Genomic DNA, 17169 nt, shown 5'->3' with positions numbered 1-17169 from the left:
TTTGGTAGGGCAGCCGGCTCCTAGGAGTGTCGGCTCCCTTCCATACATGTAGACCTTGCCTCAGGCAGGAAACTATATGTTGATTTTTTTTTTCAAACACAGTCTGCACTCAGTAGTGACACTTGTAACTGTCATTTAAAACAGTGTCGAGAAAAACTTCTGAAATACATAGTATCTATTCTTGTAGTTTTCCTTACTTCATCTTATAGATATAGTGGGACATAGTATCCACACGTGCATTATCATGAAATTCTTACATCAATTAAATCTAAGTGCCAGAAAAAACTAAAGTGAAACAATTTTCAAAAATTAAAAAAAAATGTTCTCTCTTCCAGAAAATCACTACCAAGAATGCATTTAGCCTACAGTTGATTGACTACATGGCTACAGTGTTCAAAAAAAAAACCTTTGATTCAAGTAACTTCCAGGTAAGCAACTATGCTGTAATATGATACTATTTTTCTTTGTATTAGTTAGGCCTCTTTTGTTATTTTGTAAGTACTTTTTTATATAAATATTGCTAGTCATATTAGATGCTTACATATGCCTGTAATTATCCATAGGTATGATAAAAATTAAAAGTTTAATAAGCATTGCTGTAGCCTGTGATTTAGGTTATAGAATATTGCAAGTTTTTGTTAGTTAAGCTTAGAGCTTGTGGTAAGTTCTCAGGGCTCCATAATATCAGTTATATATATACACAAGCGCGCACGTGTTGAGAGATTAGCAAAAATTCTCAAATATTCATTATTCATCATTCATCTCGTTTTTTAATTTTTCATAATTTAGCCAATAAATGCTTTGGTGAAACATTTTCCAAGTTCCATATGACAGTGTTGATTGAGTGGAAGATAAAATTATTGCAAAAATTATGCAGCTATGTGATTTGTCTCGAACTACATTTGACAATCACTCATTTGTACTTCACCATTTTAATGAATCGGTGACGGTAACGAACACCATTTCCGTTTTCAATTGAAACTTTTCTGATTGGCTGATGTTGTCCAACATCCAACATATTTTAGAACCTGCCCTACAGTATATGCAAATTATTTTATGAAAATTCAAGTCATCCAACATGCCAAACAAACATGGCTGTGCTAGTGACATTTTCAGTGACTCAATAACCACTAACACTATTTGACCAAACATGTTGTTTTGAAAATGTAAGTTTGGCAGTGACAGGGCCTCAAGTACCTAGTTGTACAGTGTTGTAGTGGGTGATTTGCTGTGTCATTGCAACACCTGTGCACTGGGAAACAGACTCACAATGAGTGTTGTGTGGCCGTCTCTCCCAGGTGGCAGGTGTGGCGCTGGATGCAGGTGCCAAGATCTATGGCTGCCGCGTCGACAATGTGCATGAGGCCGTGCTCAGGATGGCAGGCGCGCTCGCGCAGGAGAAGAAGAAAAGTGGCAAGGGTGACAATGAAGGTAACGAAGAGAATGTGCCAGAGGATGGAACAGATGGGTCCAGCAGAAGAAAGAAGAAGGTTCGGAAGGTAAAAGTTCCCATTCATTAGTCTATTACAACTTTTTAAATGGTAATGAAATGATTTTGATATTGGTAAGATTAAAAGCAATTATTTTAGTAGAACAATATAGGAAAGTCGTCAAAAAAATGGGAGACTCGTTGTGCAGCACATTCTAGTGACCTGATCCTACAGCTTAAGTGCATTTGGGACAAGGTTATTTAACTATTTTAATGTACTTTGTTTTTTTTTCTTACACATTTTCTCTAGTTGTAGTTTTTTATTATGGCTAGAAAAGTTAGTTCAATGCTTGGTTGCATCAATTAAGATGTTGCTAAATGCTCGAAATCATTTTTGAAGTTAAAATTTGTTAAAATTTCTTAGGCCTGTTGGTGCTGAAGTCGTCTGCATGTGGTGGCATTAACTTATACATATTCGCTTATATGAACTCCGGGGTACATATCAATCTTATCTGTGACAGATAAAAGGTTCTGGAATACTTTTTATAAATTTTAATAGTCACACAAAGAAATAATAGCAACTTAAAAAATATTTTATAATTCCGGTATTACTATGCTAATAACATAATATTTTACAATAAGTTTCAAACTACGTATGTGTTTATAAATGTGATATTATGCGTGATTAATAATTGAGAGTATTCAGGCTCAAAACCCGTCCATTTCTATATAAATTTTACATTTTCTTGTATGACTTATTATTACATAGTTAAAGAAAATCATATTATTACTTATTAAGTGTTATAATAATAACTTTATATACAAAGCCCAGTCCGTTGATTTGGTTATTTTACACTAGGTAGGCATATAACATAATTTAAAATAAATCTTATAAACATATTTCAACTGTTTGATTGGATGTACGTGACTATGTGTACAGGGTTTGCCCATAAAGTAATGAGACTAGGTCTGGCAAAAAGAATTTATTGATTCGATCGGTACATAATGTAAAATTTTTCAAAATAGTCTCCTTGGGCATCAATACGCTGCAAAGGATCCCTGTAAGTCAGCTGCGGTAACCTCTTTCAGAGACTCTGTGACAGCCTGTTGGATGGCGGGAACATCTTTCAAATGGTGACCTTTCATGATTCTCTTGAGCTTTGGGAACAGGATAAAGTCTGGCAGACTCACATTGAAGCTGTACGGTGGTTGCGGCAACCCCTATCTGTGCCAGGTAGGCACTCACAACGAAGGCGGTGTGGGCTGGAGCGTTATGGTGGAGATTCCAGCACTCTGCCATCTCCGGTAGTTTCCATATGACAGGTCTGTGCAGGCACGCAAGGACTTATTTGTAGAAAACGACATTGACGGTTTGTACCAGAGGTACAAATTCTTTGTGGACCATCTCATGCTTGTCAGAAAAGACAATGAACATTGTCTTTACCTTGGACTTCGACATTCTTGCTTTCTTGGAGCGCGGGGAGTTAGAGGTGTGCCTCCGAACTTTGGTGTTTGATTTTGGGGGAGTACTAGAACACCTATAATTCAACCCCTGTTATTACGTTGTATAGAAAGTCCGGTTCACTTTCTAACTGCTTCAACATCTCATGGGAAACATGAGCTCGTCATTGTTTTTGTTCATGACTCAACACTTTTGGCACCAATTTTGCACAAACCTTCCGCATGTTCTAATTTTCAGAAATAATTTTGTGAACTGTTGTTTTGCACATGTTTAGGTCTTCGGCGATTAATCTTACACTCAAACGACGATCAGAATCGGGCGGATTTTTTACTTTGGTCACATTTTCGTCTAACCCACTCGTTGAAGGACATCCAGATCGCTTTAAGTCTTCAACTGTTTCCTGTCAATTCTTGAACTCACTGAACCACCGGAAAACCTGGGTCCTTGACAGGGTGTCGTCTTTGTAAGCCTCCTTAACCAAGGCAAGCGTCTCGAAAGTGGTTTTGCCCAGGCGAAAGCACAATTTAATTGTGTAGTTCTGGGATCACCAAGGTGTGCTACTGGTTGATTTCATGGAGCCAGGGACAACATCAATGCTGCTGCATACTGCGCGACACTACGACGGCTAAGACAGTCGATACGCAACACGCGGAGAGGAATGCTGACATCTGGTGTTGTCTTGCTTCATGACAACGCCCGACCGCATAGTGCCGCCGTAACACAACAACTCCTTGCAAGATTTCGATGGGAAGTGTTTGATCACCCTCCTTACAGTCCGGATTTGGCACCGAGTGACGATCACCTTTTCCCCACGTTGAAAAAGTGGCTTGGAGGATGACGCTTCAACACCAATGATGAACTGCAGAGCACTGTTAAAACGTGGCTGAATAGGAAGGAGGCATCATTTTATGCAAAGGGTATTGGAAAGCTGGTGCATCGATACGACAAATGCCTCAATCTGCACGGTGATTATGTGGAAAAATAGAGTAAAGATGTACGTTTCTTTTGACATTAAAATAATTTCCCAATTCATTTCCGTTTTTTTATTACAGCCGATCGGAGGTTGAAAAAAAAATAACCCTCGTAGTTAGCCAAAATTTAGTTCATTGTTTTGAACAGTTGATACAGTTAGGTTACCTACATTTAAAATGCTGTAAATTGGTGTAAGTAGTTTGTTATTTAAATTAGCAACATTAACATCTAAATGAGTTTTCAGGCACTAGTATTCAAAAGCAAAATTTTCAGAGTTTTTTTTTTTTTTCACATGAGCACCTATTCTAAGAAATTAACAATTTTAAACATGTCTCACAGAATTATTTATTAAATAAACTATTTACAAAAATTTAGGTTAAAGTTAAGCATGTTTCATTGTTTAAAGTTGTATGATATTTATCTTTTTGTCATGTTTAAAGTTAGGTCATTTTTTTATGATCTTTAAGTCAATATATTTTTGTAAATTGTGAAAACTTTTTTTGATTATGAATTCACTGTTTTAATATAAATATATGGACAATAAATTCATTTTGTGATGACAGCAAGTTTTCAAAAGACGAGAGAAAATATGTGCCGAGATTTCCCATTATAATACACAAAAATTTGAATTTCGTAGGCGTTCTTCAAGCCGAGCCACTAGGATTATTTTCATTGCAGTCAGGTGTGTCTCAAGTGTTTGCCATGTTAAGAGTCTCGAGTTTCCTTTATTGTTCTACTACAATATTTGTTAAAGTTACGTACGTATAATAAATGAATTGTTTCTGCTTCCTAAACAGATAATTTATTCTTAAGCAATAATTCAATTTTAAAACTGTACTTATTAAAAATTTATATAGCAGTTTAAAATGTAAATATGCAGTAGGTATTTTTAAACCTATGAAGAATTATTGATAATAAAATGACTAGTTGGTTCATTAAATATATTATGAAATTGTATTTTGTGTACATATTTTTTGATCATAAACTGTATTTGGAATAAATTTTGTGGGAAACATATGTTTCTTAATCATAAAAGAGCAAAAAAATTATTCAAACTCTTTATGTTTCGGCATATTTATAACTTTAAATTTTAGGAAAAATGGTTATGATGGAATATGATACATGTTCCACTTAGCACATCTTCACAAACGCTCGTTATTCTTGGTTGACTTATCAATCCTGTTGCCAAGTGATGTGTTAAATTAGCAAGCTGGTGGCACAAAAGGTGTCCGTCACTCACGGACGGGTATTGTGGGCGCAGCGCAAGTCTGTGCTGGCGGAGGACCCCTCGGTGCTGAACGCCAAGGAAGACGTGGTTCCCCGGACGGACCCGTACTTCCAGCGGTTCGTCACATCGGTGGGGGAGAGCCAGGAGGGGAACTGCAACTTCCTGAACAAGCTGAGGGTGAAGGACGACGGCTGCAAGCTGCTCCTCTTCCCGGAGCTGCCCTTGTGGTCGGATGGGGGCAAAGAGCCGGGGCGGGCGGCAGGTTGCGACCGCGAGGGCTGCAAGGCGAAGCTGCCTCGGCTGCCTGTGAGCGGTGAGTCTCCTCCCTGGTTTCGTGACTGACTGCCGTTTACGTTACCTTAATTTACACATAAGGACATAATGTGGACTTGTAGCTGTGTACGTATACAGTCAATCGTAGACTTTAAAATGAGACCACATAGAAATTATGGATGTGAAACTAAATTGCATTTGAGAATCTCTGAAAATAGTGAAGTGCCAGTGGAGTTGCAGGTAAACATCACACAGATTCCCAAAAGAAAAAAAAATTTAATTTGCAATTTAATGATTTGTTTGGTTTTCCAAAGCACCTTTGCATGTCTTATCTCTGTAGTATTTTCTTTTCCATTCGTGTACTTTTAAATGTAGCATGACCTTATAATTACCGGATGGAACTTTGGAAACATTCATGCAGGTTACCAATTACGTGTATTAATATATTCTTGATCTTGTTGGCTGGAATATTTCCTAAGTTCCCTTGGTATTTTTTTTATTTCATTTAATTTCTCCCAGTGTGTTTTGATTCTGTGTAAACTATTAAATTGAACATTGCAACAAAACAATAGCTGTATCTGTTACCCTCTTTTATCGCGTAATCGTCGCACCTATATTTTAGGCCCTCAAAATTAGGATTAAAATAACTTCACGCGTAAACGTCGCATGTTGTTTTTGGTCCTGCTATTATATGCCGAGCGCTTTGTGTAGGTATCTTTTCCGTATAAAACAATGTATTTTAAAGTAGAAATCTAATATTTATTCGGACATTATCTCTTACAGTGGAACCTCGTTATTACGAGTACGGAATACTACGAGACCTTCGTTGTTACAACAGTTTTGTAATGCACTGTCAGTTTGACTACGTAAATCATACCAAATTAAACCGGTTATTACGAGTGCCTCCTTGTTGGCCCTTTCGTAAGTACGAGTGATTTGAATGGCATCTTCAAAATAGGAAAAACCGTCAGTTAAAAAAATAATGTTCATGCAGTAAACACAGCTGCGTGGCTACCGGCGCCAGATGGACTGTGTCCTTAGCAGGTATAAGCAAGGATCAGGGGAGGAAGGACTGGTGACAAACAACATGCGCTCTCTCTCTCTTTCCCTCCCTCTCTCTGTCAGTTGACGGCGCCAGTTGCTTTCCCTCCTAAATCGGCGGAGGGGTAAACCTAAAAATAGACCAGCCAAAACCCTTCCTTTCTTCCTTCGCTCTTTTTTTTTCCACCGCTTCAAATACCCTCCCACCGTGGATATGAACGGCGCCAGTCTTTGTATCAGGCCATTTCATTCGCAATTAAATCAAAAACCGTTGTAGATACAAAAAATTCCATAGAGACATTTTCTATTCGTAATTTAATTTGCTACAAAATTTATTTCACACGTTTTTTCACTATAGTGCACCGTTTTCAAGTTACGGTGTGAAATTAAAGACTGTTTTGACAGTCCAGAATCTAACTTGACTTTAATTTTCTATATTCAGTTATAACGAGTATTCGTTACGAGAATTTTTCCTGCCATCGTCAGCTCTCGTAGTAACAAGGTTCCACTGTACTTATTTAATTAACGGAAATACAAAGTTGTCTATAACATGTAAATTTTTCTTTTAAAGACTTTTTAAATGTTTTTACCTTAATTTATTCGTTTGCATCGTCGCGATGTACCAACAGAACAGGGAAGGATATAGAACACTATCTCCCATAGTGAGAAATGAAGCCTGTACTGCCGCAATCTCTAGCGTACAGGCCCCGAACTATCGCATAAAAATTGCCGCACTCAATTCAGAATATCAACTTACAAAATTCACTTTTATAAACTCTGAGCCATAAATCTTGAAATGTGTGCACTTATTTGCCAACGCCAAATCCAAATTAAAATTAAAAAAGAGAGTAAATATGTACAGTAGAACCCTGTTATAACGAATCTGAAGGGAGTAGTTTATATGTTCACTATAGAGGGGAAACTTTATATCTGGGAAAACTTTTATATTGGCAATACATACTCAAAAGCAAAATCTTAACTACACATAGGCCTAAGCCAAGAAAAGAACGAATGAAAATACTCAAAGCAACTGTTTTATGAGCAAATGCTACTATTATTTTTAATGAAATACTCATGTACAAACTTTCTATTATATTGTGGTTCTTGGACATAGGCGTATTATCCTTTTTTCAGGCATTATGTGACGTTTTCGCAGCTTGAGCAAGAAGATTGTTCAGGTTATTAATATTGCACTTAATGTGGATGTTGCAATTCCCAGTTCCTTTGCTATTAACACGTGCGGGACAGTGGAGTTGGAGTGTACCTTTTCAATAATGTCCAGTTTATCTCGCAGAGATAATGCCTTACGTTTTTTACTGCGTTTTCACCCATTTTTAATGTACGTATTTTTTATTGAAGCACATTTGCAGCTTAATAACACGAAATTCATTTTACAGTCAAGTAAATAAACGAAAAATAACGAGTTTGGCGCATCAAAGATCACTACGTATCATTTAGTATCGCAGTTGCTAAAGCTGGAACGAAATTTTCTCACTTTCTATGGAATAATTTAGTCCACAGAGTTCTATCTAGTGGTAGTCTTACCAACCTTACCTGATCAAAATGTCCGAAACGTGAACGATAAAAATGAGACGTATAAATATTGAATTTGCTGCTATAATGTACATACGTATTTGTGTGGCGGTAATTTATGTTTAATTTTGATAACATATTAAATGTACACGCGTTCGCCCATTCTTTAACTATGCAGGGAAAACTATTTTTTATTTTCACCAAACTGATGACAATTTTTGGCTACTTGTAGCCTACCGAGGCCACTCGAATACAACTTGTTTATAATATGAACAGTGCACAATCAAGTAGTGTATTGCGGAGAAAAACTTCAATGTGATCTAGAATAGACGTTTTGTGAAAAAACTTGTAATTATATGAAAATATTTGAGATAAATGTGCATTATGTCTGCAAAATTTGTTTGTGGTACACGGGAAAACGTATCAACATTGACAAAAGTTGTGCGCTATATCCAATAAATTAATACATAACCTCACATCATTTTGCCGGGACTCAAGACGGAAATTCACAATAAACTGGAATTCATTATAGGCGGGTTCACTATAAACGGGTTCTACTGTATAATTTCAATGAGAAAATTGATTAATATTAACTTGAAGAAAGACTATTTACTCTGTTTGTATATGATGCTGGAAAATGTTCATGCACATTTACAAGATTCGTGTCGCCTCGGGAGTATACAAAAGCAAGCAATAAGTTACATGTAATATTCTGATTTGAATGCGGCACTTTTAAGGGGTAGCAGAAAACGATGTGTGTTCAGAAAGCTAGCGTAAGGGAAAGGATTTGTGGATCAGGAATAATAAACCTTGCCATAGCGTCACGGACTAGCGAGTCGGCGCCTTAAATGTCAGGGACCTCGGGCTGATCGCAAGTTGTATACAAGATATATTTTCCTTTTTATCCTACTTAGGATCTTAATTCATTTTTATACCACAATTTTTTTATGCATTATCTTTCAGTAGTTTGTTTGTCGTTTATGAAGAAGGCACTGTTTAAGTTGTGTTATTAAGTTTTTAGGTATTGCTAATGGGTAATACTGAAGATAGAAATAACAAATTAAAACTTTCACTGTATTCATGAGAATGGTTGGTTAGATTAGTTACATTAAAACTATTATAAAATTGTGTATCTATATAATTGGTTAGTTAAGGTGGCTAGCAACAAGAAAAACCTGAAAAAGTCAGCGGATTTTCAGGAAACTGAATAAGCCTGGGAATGTTATAGGCACTTGAGAAATTGTTTTGGGTAATTTTCTCGTGCCGCAACATTTCCTTAAATAAAGTAATAAAATTTGGAAAATACTTTTTTTGAACACGGCCGGGAGTTCAAGCCGGGCAGACGTGTCTTGTGCGCGCACTCGGTTCTTGTAATCATTGATGTTCAAAGTGTGATAACTACCAATATTGATTTGTCTCTATTAGATCAGCAAGACTTTAAGGGGTTCCCCTTACCCTTACAAGATGGTGTATTTGTGAACTGTATTAATAATACTAATTTAGCCATGTTCAGGTCGCCTACGAAAAAATCGTCAAATAATTCGGTCGACAGCCTGAATAAAAATTCAAATTCACCTTCATTTACTCTGAAACTTCAAGACACCAACATGGATGATCTATTTAATATGATAAAATCTCTCTGTGTTAAGTTTGATGAGCTTAAGAGTGAAAATGCGGTGCTTAAATCCTTGTTAATGGACTCAAGAGAAGAATACTCTTTAATCAAACAAGAGTTAAAAGAGATCAAAAAAAGCTTATACATAAAGCAAAACTCAGATTTATCCTACAGCCAAGTGACCAAAAGAGCGCCCAATAATAAGGTGATTGATGTTAATGGTGCAGTGAGTATACCCAGCAACAGCTCCACACGCGCAGTGACCTACTTTCTGGTCAGCAAGAAACGCGCACGGTCAGGAACTCTAACAATAACAACCAGCGAGTCGACTCTGAAGGTTTCACGTTGGTACAAAAACCGCATAAGTCAAGACATAATGAAAACCCAGTTGGTACCCATGATCAAGAACGTAAGAAATCTCCACCCCAAGTAGGAATACGTAATACATTCACTCTTAAAACTGTCTCCAAACCTATCTACAAAAAGACTAAATCCCTGTTTGTTACCCGTTTTGAAGCCTCAGTTAAAGAACAAGAAATTATGGATTACATCACAAATGAACTCAATTTATCTCAGGTCAAAGTTACTAAACTCCGAACGAAGTATAATACTTATGCTTCATTTCATATATCAGTACTTGAAAATGACTTCAGTAGAATCAATAATATTGTGTTTTGGCCAAGTGGCTGTTTAATTAGCCCGTTTTACGGTAAACTACATCCGGATCAAGTCTACACTAATGTTACCAATCAAGACAATACAGCAGTGACCATCATGCCTCCTAATCCAATGGCGTCAACTTCCACATCTAATTTGATGCTGGAGGAGCATCCTACTTCCCACAGTGAAGCAGTTCCTTAGAAATTATGATATTGCATATCAAAACGTGAGAGGATTAAGAACTAAGTTTAACGAATTTCTGGAAAACCTTTTAAACTCTCATTACAACATTATTTGTTTAACAGAAACCTGGCTCAACGATAACAACATAAATTCTCACTATTTCACAGACCAGTATATAATTTTTAGAAATGATAGAAATCCTCGACTTACACTGAAAAATAGAGGGGGTGGGGTACTTTCAGCCTTTAACAAAACCAAATTTTTATCAGTGCTACCTGTTTACATTTACGACTTTCCCGGTATTGAAGCTATCTGGATCAAGGTAAAAACTTCTCCTGCAACAACTTTTATCATCGGAACTATCTACCTAGCCCCTGACATCTCGCCGAATAAATATCTCGAGTACCTTGAACACTTGGAAGAAAAAATATCTACCACTCAAGAAGATATTTTAATTCTTGGTGATTTTAATGTTCCAGGTATTGATTGGCTCACTCGGCACTCTTCAAATATTACTCATTCACATGTCAAATCCAAAGCCAATTACCTTCTCAATTTTGTGTCTACATTGGGTCTGACCCAATATAATCACACCCAACCTTGCAAAAATCTTCTCGATTTATGTTTAACAAATCTACCTCAGTGTACAGTAACGCAAGCCTCTGAAATACTTACCAAAGAAGATCTGTATCATCCAGCTCTACACATTAACATTGAAATTTATTCTAGCTCAAGAAGTGTTAATCCTCCCTACAGAAATTACAAGGACGGTAATTTTTTAGGTCTTTATAACTCCATAAAAAATTATGACTGGTCTCATTTCTATGAATCAACCAATGTTAATCATCAGGTGGATGTTTTAACAAATTGTATAACTGACAATATGAACACATTTATACCACTAATTTCTAAAAAATTACCCAAATATCCGTTATGGTTTTCTAATGACTTAATTCAAGCATTAAAATCAAAAAAAACATTTTTACAAACTTTATAAACGATCCAAAAATCCTTATTATTATTTACAGTTTTCACATTTTTGCAAAATGGCAAAATCTTATATAAAACGTGATAAAATTAATTGGATCCGCTCTACTAATAACATCAAGAACAATCCAAAGAAATTCTGGAAGTATGTTAAATTAATGAAAGATGGTTACTATGAACAATATTCTTTAAAAATCAATGATGATATTTGTGATGATCCAACTGTTTTATCTAATGTTTTTGCACAATATTTTTCCAGTGTCTAAAAAGACTTCAACCAATAATGTGACGTCTTCAAACATGTCCTCGGATTCTATTCCTATGTGCTACATTTCCGAATCCCTTATTCTATGGGGCATCAAGGCTCTCAAGTCATCCAAATCCACTGGCCCAGATGGCATCCCTAATTTTATCTTAAAAGGCTGTTCATACTTATTAGTTCCTCTTCTTTATCATATCTATAACACCAGTTTGCATTCTCAAGTTTTCCCTGACAAATGGAAAATAGCAAAGGTCATTCCGATACACAAACATGGCTCTAAATTGATTGTGTCAAACTACAGACCAATATCTTTACTTAATGGCTTCGCAAAAATATTTGAAAAAGTTATACACAAAATTTTCAATTTTCAATTTCAAAATAAATTATCAGCCAGTCAGCACGGTTTCAGATCTGGAATGTCCACCACTACTAACCTAATTACTTTTCTTAACCCAATCCATAATGAAGTTACTAACAGAGGTCAGGCAGATGCCTGTTATTTTGATCTAGCTAAAGCATTCGATACAGTAAACCATTCGCTACTTTTAAAAAAATTATCAGACTTTGGTTTTTGTACTAACTACTTGAACTGGTTTTCTAGCTATCTCAATAATAGATATTTTTTTGTATCTGTCAATAACCATAAATCCTCTTTACACCATGCTAGTTCTGAAGTACCACAAGGTGCCACTCTCTCACCTCTCCTCTTCAATATATTTATAAATGACATTACCATGGTTCTTAATTACTCAACTGGTGTACTCTTTGCTGACGATCTGAAAATCACTAAAATAATATCTACAGTCAATGATTGCGCTCTTCTACAAATGGACATTAACGAAATCAATAATTGGTGTCTTCTAAACTTGGTCAATCTTAACGATAATAAAACTAAGGTAATATCCTTTACTAGGAAATATAACCCTATAGTTTATAATTACATTCTGAATAGTAACCCAATCTCAAAAACTTTCATTATAAAAGACTTTGGTGTCTTTCTAGATTCAAAATTATTTTTTCATAAACATATTGACTACTTAAACTCTATTTCAAAAAGAACATTTGCTATTATAAAATATATCACTCATTATGCTACCAATTCCGATTCAATTATTTCTCTTTACTTGGCATTAATTCGATCTAAATTAGAATACTGTTCAACTATCTGTAATGACATTGGGTCGACTGATATTGAGAAACTAGAAAATTTACAAAACAAATTGTCTCAACTAATAATTCATAGAGGTTTTCCGCATCCCAATCTTATTCCTCTAGCAGACCGTAGAGCCTATTTTGACTATATTTTTGTACATAACATTTATAACTATAAAATTAAATGTAGCTATATTCTTGAGAACACCGGATTGAGAATCCCCCAATTCAATTCTCGCCTCTTTTCTAGTTTATGTACTATTTTTAACAAGAATGATCTTATTTATAGACTCGTTACAAACTACAATAGACACAACACCAAGGCAAATCAATTGTGAACAGAACTATGTTTTAAAGTATTTAATGTAATTTATATCCTCATACTAATTATAGTAGTATTTTTTTTCTCTTTCATGTTTACATTATTGTACTCTATTAAATTTTATGTCTTGCTGCTTACTACCTTACTACTTTGTACTAATTATTATTTTAAGTATTATATTTGTATTTGTCCTTGTATTGTCTGTTTGTATGGATGTCTTGTCCTCTGTTTCTTGTTTCTTTATGTATTTGTGTATATTTTGTATACGTCGTGCCCACCACTAAAGTCCCCGGACTGTTGGTGCGTATGTAACAAAATTCAAATAAATAAAGACTTTTTCTGTTTACCCTGAAATCACCGTTTCTAAATTCCTACCGATTGCTGAAAAATCGCTGTTTATACATATTGTAGCGGTCCAACCAAATGTACCGTTATGTCCTACCCGACAGACTCCACCAAATGTACCGTAGGACATTACTCGGTGCCTAAACCAAATAATACGGGGGGGGGGGGGGGGAATCCGTAATTCTTAACATACTCTCGCTTGGCTTCAACAGGTACTTTGTTATCCAAACTGTACACAACCCGGGATCCTAAAATAATAGGCTCTGCCCCCTGTACAGGAGATTCTGGAGAGAGAAGGAATTACTTTAAATTAGTTAAAACTTAGTTCTAAAGAAAGTACGTTTATTACACGAGACCTTAAACTCATACAAAATGTTGCTAGTCGATGGGAGACAATCATGAAGTATTAACTTTTACATTTAAACTTAATAAATACAATCTAGGGCAATCTGTAAATCAGTCTTATTAGTTGCTTTACAATTAAGTACTTTAACTTGAGTGAACTAAAAGGGGATCATGATTTCAAATGCTATGATCCATGCGCAGCTAGAGAGTATCAAAATCTTTTACGAAGTTACAACTCATTCTAAGTCTTTAAAGTTAACTTAAACATTACTTCTGCGACCCCAACCATCTTTACATTAATGTATTTCTGTTCTGGAGCATAGCCGCCTCAAAGAGCTTAACATCCTTAAACCCTAACCGACTCGTTGCCACAGGAGAGAAGCATAGCCTCCCCCAGAGTGAGCCCCGAGCTACCTCCAGCAGCCGCTTAAAAACCTTCCCTCGGCCCCGTTGACGTTTCCAGAGAATCTCGGCCGCCACCCCTAAATTTCGCAATCAGGGCCCAAGCCCGCTGAACGAGCACCGTGCTGCGACCTAGTTACGCCAGCAGACAGCCACTTCGCGAGGTCGGCGGCCCGCGCGACTAATGAAGAATGTGCAGCGAGGACACGCCGTCGGCCGGTTGCTTACGAAACGAGGCCGCTTCTCGCACGGGCGCAGCGACCCGCCCACGGCTCGCGCCATGAAAGACAGAAATCTGAACCCAGCCACAAGGTCCGTGTGTTTATGTTTTGGAGAAAATTCAAATATTGAGAATGTTCAATTAGTTTATGTTAACTACTGTAAAAATACTTTAAAACATAGTGGTTAGTTACAATTTGTTACGCTAGTATAGCTGCGTTAAAACTAATGTCAGTAAATATCTTACGTCACAGCTTTTCCGCAAAGTAAAAATTAAATTACAAAAATACAATTTTGCAACACTAGAGACATTCCTTTATTTACCTTTTTAGGTTAGCTGCATTAAGATACTCAATAATTGTGTGGACGGTGTGGTAAGTTAGGTTAATGACTTTGAAACAACTTTAAAATTCAGTAGATTGTTAGTTGATGTTACCTACATTAAAATTCCTATAAAATAGTAGAAACAGTGGTAAAGTTATGCTAGCTTTATATTATATTGATAATTCCTAACCAATCATTCAAATGATTTTACAGTATTTTTAATGTAACTAATCTAACCAACTGTCCACACTATTTTAGTATATTTTAAATGATGCTTATCTAAACTAATACTATAATAAAGTACATATTTTGAATGTAGCTCACCTAATCCTACATACCATTCACGCAGTAATATTTAGTAATTAATATTTAACATAACCTTATCAGTTATCACATGTTAAAATGGTAAACTACACTAAAGCTAAAGCTGAAATCAGAGCCATTTTGTAACTAATTAAATTAATAACTAGATTATGTCATAAACAAAGTTAATAACTTATTATGTACATATTACTACAATTTCATTTTAATTTAAGTATATGTTTACTTTTGGACACTGACATGAAGTATGTATTTCTTGTTTAGGGTAATGTAATAGACTTCTTCAAATTAAAAATTAGTCAAAACATTCAGAATTTTAACTGTTCCACACTTTGTGTTTCTCTGATACAAAAATTAAGTAAGGAAGCATATGCCAATGTTAATTTAACATTTCATTGAATAATGATTATACAGTGGCAGAGAAATACAACCTTGGGGGTGCTCAAATAAACATACCTAAATAGATTACAGACCCTAATTTTTATATTTTTACAAGCCATACATTATATAAAGCAGAACAAATAATTGTTCTTCCAGATTGCATGTACACTTAATTCCAAAAGAAAAAAATTCTTAATAGGATATACATTTTGCAACTACAGATAGTCACAACCTAATAAGGAGTACAAAAAATGCATACAGTACCGCAAATTTCTCACAGCTCGAAATTGACACATTACCAACCTCTCCGCATTCCTTCTCACTTAAATTGCTCAGTATCTTAAATAATTTATAGCATCTGCAATATTAAAGACAGTATCAACTGTTCCAGTAAATAACATACCTGGGTGATCAGCTGTAGTTGGTGGTTACACTCTCAATGTTCATAACAAAATGAATTTTGTAATTTTGGTTCACCCTCAAATCCTGTACACAAACAAGCCAAACACTATAACAATGTCGAACCAATCTTAAGTGAGTAAATGAAAGAGCACTGCTGGCTAAAATCTATTAACTTACCTGGCAAAAACACCAAAGGTATACTATAAATTTTAACGCGTTTTGTACCAGGATCGCTACATTCGTGAAAAAAATGTCATCCACAAATCCTGTAGTTATTGTTCACGACACTTTTTAGCAATGAAAATAGTTTGTCATTCCTTATTCTGTTGAGCCATATGTCATATATACAATCAGAATATATTGGTATCCTGTGTCTATACGAGTCTGTATCTTCACAGCCCGGAACACAACAAACATTTTTTCGTGCCATTCGTAATTCTGACTGTGAACCTCTGTGAATTAAATTAACACGAAGTACTTCGGCTTATCTTTCTAAAATCATAACTCAATTATATTATTCTACTTCTATACTCCTTGATTAGAATACATCTTGATCAATTAACCTCATATTTGTGAAACACGTTTACATATAAAATGGCGTTGGGGCTTGATTGGTAGAAAACGGCGACTGTGATGCTGCCAAGTGGACGGGCCCGTAACTGCACATGGGTGTCACCTCTCCCATATAAAGATAACCCTCCCCCCCCCCCCCCCCCCCCTGCATTTAAAATAATGTAGAAAGCGCTAGTTGGTATCGTACGTGTTTGGTTATGTTGCTTCCCGGATAGAGAGCGCACACATAGTTGAATATCGATATCTCGCCGATTCCTGCAACGCGTGCTCTCTGTCAACAGCCGAGTTAACTACATTTGAAGGCCCGCATTCTTTCGTGGCAAGTGTGTACTACGACACGTTAGTTCACGTCACAGATTCAAGTGTTTTGCATTCGCGTCTGAGTTTTGGTTTTTCTATTTAAATTTGAAGATTGGTTTTTGTTGCAAGACTTATTAATTTAAATTGTTTGGCGTGCTCCTTTAAACTTCACTTTTTAAATAAATGTACTTTCCATGAATGGGTTTTGTTTTCATAAATAACTTTATCTACTAAAAAAAAAAAATTTTCTCACATAATTTTCGCACCCCTACTTTTCAAACTTAATTTTAGAATAAAAGTGCGACGATTATGCGAGAAAACACGGTAGTTGGTATGAATAAAAGTACATAGTTATATTTCCTCTTATTCTGTTTTATAACAAAATGTACTGTTATTTTAAAGATCCTGGCATGATCCTTTTCATTTAGCCATGCAAAT

General features: G+C 35.8%; 1 protein-coding gene across 3 annotated transcripts in view; it reads left to right on the top strand.

The window, feature by feature from the left end:
* LOC134542221 (condensin complex subunit 2) overlaps window positions 1-17169 on the top strand; it is a 57288-nt gene that overhangs the window by 3902 nt on the left and 36217 nt on the right. For all 3 annotated transcript variants that reach the window (XR_010076761.1, XR_010076760.1, XM_063386305.1), the window contains exons 3-5: window positions 336-428; window positions 1299-1499; window positions 5125-5404. Coding sequence is in view for 1 of the 3 variants with exons in the window: in XM_063386305.1 (XP_063242375.1) it covers window positions 336-428; window positions 1299-1499; window positions 5125-5404 (574 nt within the window). In the remaining 2 variants the exon portion in view is untranslated. The remainder of the gene's footprint in view (window positions 1-335; window positions 429-1298; window positions 1500-5124; window positions 5405-17169) is intronic.

This window comes from Bacillus rossius (genome assembly GCF_032445375.1).
Source record: "Bacillus rossius redtenbacheri isolate Brsri chromosome 4 unlocalized genomic scaffold, Brsri_v3 Brsri_v3_scf4_2, whole genome shotgun sequence".
In the NCBI taxonomy this organism is placed as follows: Eukaryota; Metazoa; Arthropoda; class Insecta; order Phasmatodea; family Bacillidae; genus Bacillus; species Bacillus rossius.
The sequence above is the reverse complement of the archived record's forward strand: the minus strand, read 5'-3'. Positions and strand labels throughout refer to the sequence as shown.